This window comes from Lactuca serriola, chromosome 3 (assembly GCF_051521515.1).
Source record: "Lactuca serriola cultivar US96UC23 chromosome 3, Lser_US96UC23_V15, whole genome shotgun sequence".
In the NCBI taxonomy this organism is placed as follows: Eukaryota; Viridiplantae; Streptophyta; class Magnoliopsida; order Asterales; family Asteraceae; genus Lactuca; species Lactuca serriola.
Window position 1 is genome coordinate 47,730,569 of NC_136410.1, and position 4,086 is coordinate 47,734,654.

A 4,086-nucleotide genomic window follows, 5' to 3' on the forward strand; every position below is an offset into this window, starting at 1 on the left:
GCATAAGGACCGAATAAGAGGCATAAGTTATGACATCAAATACATTGATTCGGACCGAGTTAGATGTGACCTCTTACGACCCAATAAAAGACATATCAAACATGCCCAAAGTTTGTTTAAATAGAGAATCATGTGGTTTTAAGTTCAAGACTCGAAGGTTGTATTAAAACGAAGACAAAAAGAAGCTGGAATCAAACCATGTATTCTAAAACATAATGCATGCCTATATATAGGTACACCATCAACTTGAAATATAAATGCAAATACCATATAGTAATGTATATCTATATTCGTATATATGGCCATATGGGTACACATCAACTTGAAATATAAATACAAATACCATATATAGTAATGCATATCTATATTCCTATAAATTGTATAAAACATTAGGAACTAGAAGCTAGGAAAAAAGAAAATGTTAATTATATAAAAAAAAGCAATAAAAGTCTAAAAAAAGAATCTAAAATCAAGAACGAAGAGCGCGTCGACGGGTTTTCCGAACACTCTCTAGTATGTGTATCCATCCATTCACACTCGTCGTGAAATTGGTTCAAAAGCCACAACGAATCAATGCTCTGACAACTGTATAAGTTTTCCCCTCCTTTTTTTTTTAGCGATAACTCAGTCGGAGATTCGGCAGTCGACTACTTTCCCCCAGCCATTGTGTTGTCTCCCATTTCCTCAATAGAAGAATTCTTCTTACTGAAAACTCTCACGCCGTACTAAAATCCAAAGAGCGTGGTGGGGAGTGGCCGAGTGGGGCGTCTCGGCAAGCAACGACGATCGCATTTCATAATTCCATGGCCCTGGAGAATAAGTATGTAAGATATTTCACGATTATGCCGAATTTCCATAGCGTTTTTAGTACTACTCTCTTCGTGCCAAAAAATTAGGAACTATACGCTTCACATTCCATGTAAAATCTTCGCATTCTATAAATACAACATTGATATGTTTTACAACAATTTTGAGGAAAAATGATCAACTACGTTAAACTTCATCTAGTGGTTTGATAGGATAATATTGGCGACCAATTGCAATACATTTCATAACAGTCTTGCATTTGAAGAGTATTAGGTTTGACATCAATAATCAAAACATGACTCAATTTTGGGAATCCAAGGCAGTTGATGCTTATGAAATGTAAGGAGGTTTGATACAAAAAAGTAAAGTGCTAAATGGAGTTAGTTTCTCTTTGTAATCCCTGTAGCATTGTGGCTGTGTAAGTTATTTGAATTTTGGTCTGTGTAGTATGGGATATATATATGTATATTGAATTTTGAGGTTGATTTTTCTTGTTATACTTTGGAAGATGCTTGGACATGAGATCAGGAAAGGAGCATATGGTCGAGTATGCAAAGGTTTGGATTTGGAGAATGGCGATTTTGTTGCAATAGAACAAGTTCCTTTGCAGAGTAGTGCACAGGAGGATCTTAACATCATCATGGTACAAATTTAATTCTTTTTTTTTTTTTTTGAGGTTAACAATCTTCCCTTCCCCCACCAGGTGTTATTACCTCTGATTCTGAAGAAGATAATTCTTGCTCTATTTAATCTTGTTCATTCCGTTTCATCATTTCTATTGTCTATTATCTGTCTATAATCCTTAAGCAAGAAACATGATTACTTTATTTCCATGGGCTTATATATTTAAATGGCTACTTTATTTCATATTTACACGTTTGTTGCTTTCTGTATGAACAATTTTGAACCTGTGGAACGTGTTTTCAGCGACAAATCAATTTACATAAGGTCAATCTCTTGTTCCAACTCTGTAATCATCTTTATATTTATTAGTGGAAATTAAATTATGTGCACACATTTACCATCAGTTGGATTCCACTAGTTCTCAATCTATAAACCGTTTAAGTTGTACGATTGTTATTCGTTGAACTCATAAAATTTGTTATTTTTTATTATAGATTTGTCTTAAACCAAAGATAAAGATCAAGTCAAAAAAGATATAGTCGACAATTATACATATAAGTATATAACTATTTAATTAAAATCAAACATCACATTTTCTATTTAAAACTATATAGATACCATTTATATACTATGTTGTTTATACATACTTATTCTAATGCAACAAAATTTATATCGAAAATTCAAAAGTTCACATATTGTAAAGCGTGGAATATGTTTAAGAATATTTTGATATTTTAATATTGTTGATTTTTCTATTTTTATTTCTCTCAATGTAAACTTTTAGTTTCTATAAATAAACTATAAAGTATTACTCACTGTAACATAACATTTGTGAGCATATATTATTTATTTTGACTTAATGAACTTTAATATATAAAAATCAACTAGTTATATATAGTACAACAAATGATAACAAGGACACTAAAAACATTAGATGTCATATTTTCAAACTGTATGGTAAGAGAATAAATTATTTTAACATTTGATCTTTAAAATCAACGCACCATTCATTATTACTTATAAAAGTTTGCACGTATAGATTTCCGTTTTTTTTTAAATGATTTTTGAATCTTATAATAATATGTTTTTGATGTAGGATTTGAACCAGAAAAATATAATAAAATATCTTGGATTCTTTATGACAGAGACCCATCTTCACATAGTTCTTGAGTAAGTATATGCTAGGTTTAATAATCTATATAACATGTTTATCAAAAGTATCAATTTAGAAACCAGTTTCTAATTAGTTTGTTAAGCTATTAGGTATGTGGATAATGAGTCACTTGCAAACATCATCAACCCAAATAATTTTGGGCCATTACCTGAACCATTGGTGGCGTTTTATGTAGCACAGGTGGGTTTGTATTTTGTAACTGACATTAACTAAATTTCTTGACCTTCACCAAATTTGGTATACTGACAATATTGAGCATTGAAAATGTGAAACAGGTGTTGGAAGGCTTGGTTTATTTACATGAACAAGGGATTATTCATCGGGATATTAAGGGTGCAAATATTTTGACTACTAAAGAGGTTAAGTATTATTAGTATTACATTTCCTTTTGGGCATCCTGAAGTATGAATGAAATTTATGATTTCATTCCTTTTTCCAGGGTGTTGTTAAATTGGTGGATTTTGGGGTTGCCATGAAGCTAACAGAGGCAGATGTTGATATGCATTTTGTTGTTGGCTCACCTTACTGGATGGCTCCCGAGGTTTTTTTTTTTTTTTTTTTAATATTCTTATTTTTTCATGTCATATAATTTTTTAATGGGTTTTTAATTTTTTAATTTTTTTCAGGTGATAGAAATGACAGGTGTTTGTGGTGCATCTGATATATGGAGTGTTGGTTGTACTGTGATTGAGCTATTTACTGGGGTGCCTCCTTACAACGATCTTCATCCTATGCAAGCTCTTTTTAGGATCGTTCAGGTCTCCTGTTTTCTGATTTTTTTTTTTAACATATTTTATAATGACATTTTATTTGTCATAAAGAAAGCTGAATTCCCTAAATTGTCCTTCAGGATGAAATCCCTCCAATACCAGATAGCTTGTCACCTGGTGTCACGGATTTTTTGCGCCAGTGCTTTAACAAGGTACGTAGGGTGTAAATAAAACATAAAAAGTTAAAAACAACTTTCCATTTTTACATTCTTTTAAAAAAATGATCTATGTAAAAGTAAGAAGTTATATATGGTCTCTTTTAACACAATAATTTTCATATTCAAAGGATGCTAGGCTGAGACCTGATGCAAAGACACTGCTTTCTCACCCTTGGTTACAAAGTTGGAAGAGACGTGTTGTATTGCAATCTTCAGGCTAGTTATGTGTAATAAATAATAATAATGTAGGGACAATGTTATAAAACAGGAACAAAGCGTCATGTATGTTCAACCTACAAGTTTTTTCAAGAAGGGGTTTAGTTCCATTATTATAGAATGTATGTCATTCTTTATTGGGCTTTTTCAAAATTTATAATTTCTTTGATATTCATTCTCTTTTTTACTATGAGATGACATTTAACAAATTAACAAACTTTTTAAGTAATGGCGTTTTGAATGGTTCTCACATCTCAGAGACAGAGAGCTTCAAAAGAAAGTTCCCCATTAGAAATTATGGATTTTGTAATAGATTGAATTAATTACGTGATATATG

The 4,086-nt window shown here is 31.4% G+C and overlaps 1 protein-coding gene across 3 annotated transcripts; it reads left to right on the top strand.

Moving 5' to 3' along the window:
* The first annotated feature begins 487 nt into the window (after window positions 1-487).
* On the top strand, window positions 488-3,870 carry LOC145094403 (MAP3K epsilon protein kinase 1-like). Of its 3 annotated transcripts, XM_079032615.1 has the most exons (11): window positions 488-820; window positions 1,073-1,225; window positions 1,316-1,450; window positions 1,735-1,755; window positions 2,528-2,601; window positions 2,695-2,785; window positions 2,881-2,964; window positions 3,045-3,146; window positions 3,232-3,363; window positions 3,456-3,527; window positions 3,662-3,870. In XM_079032615.1, exons 3-11 carry the CDS (start codon window positions 1,316-1,318, stop codon window positions 3,752-3,754), a joined length of 804 nt encoding a protein of 267 aa, XP_078888741.1. In that variant the 5' UTR covers window positions 488-820; window positions 1,073-1,225; the 3' UTR covers window positions 3,755-3,870. The 3 variants fall into 3 exon arrangements, with proteins under 3 accessions (XP_078888741.1, XP_078888739.1, XP_078888740.1); XM_079032613.1 differs by lacking the exon at window positions 1,073-1,225 and having other exon boundaries at window positions 488-824; XM_079032614.1 differs by lacking the exon at window positions 1,073-1,225.
* The last annotated feature ends 216 nt before the right edge of the window (window positions 3,871-4,086 follow it).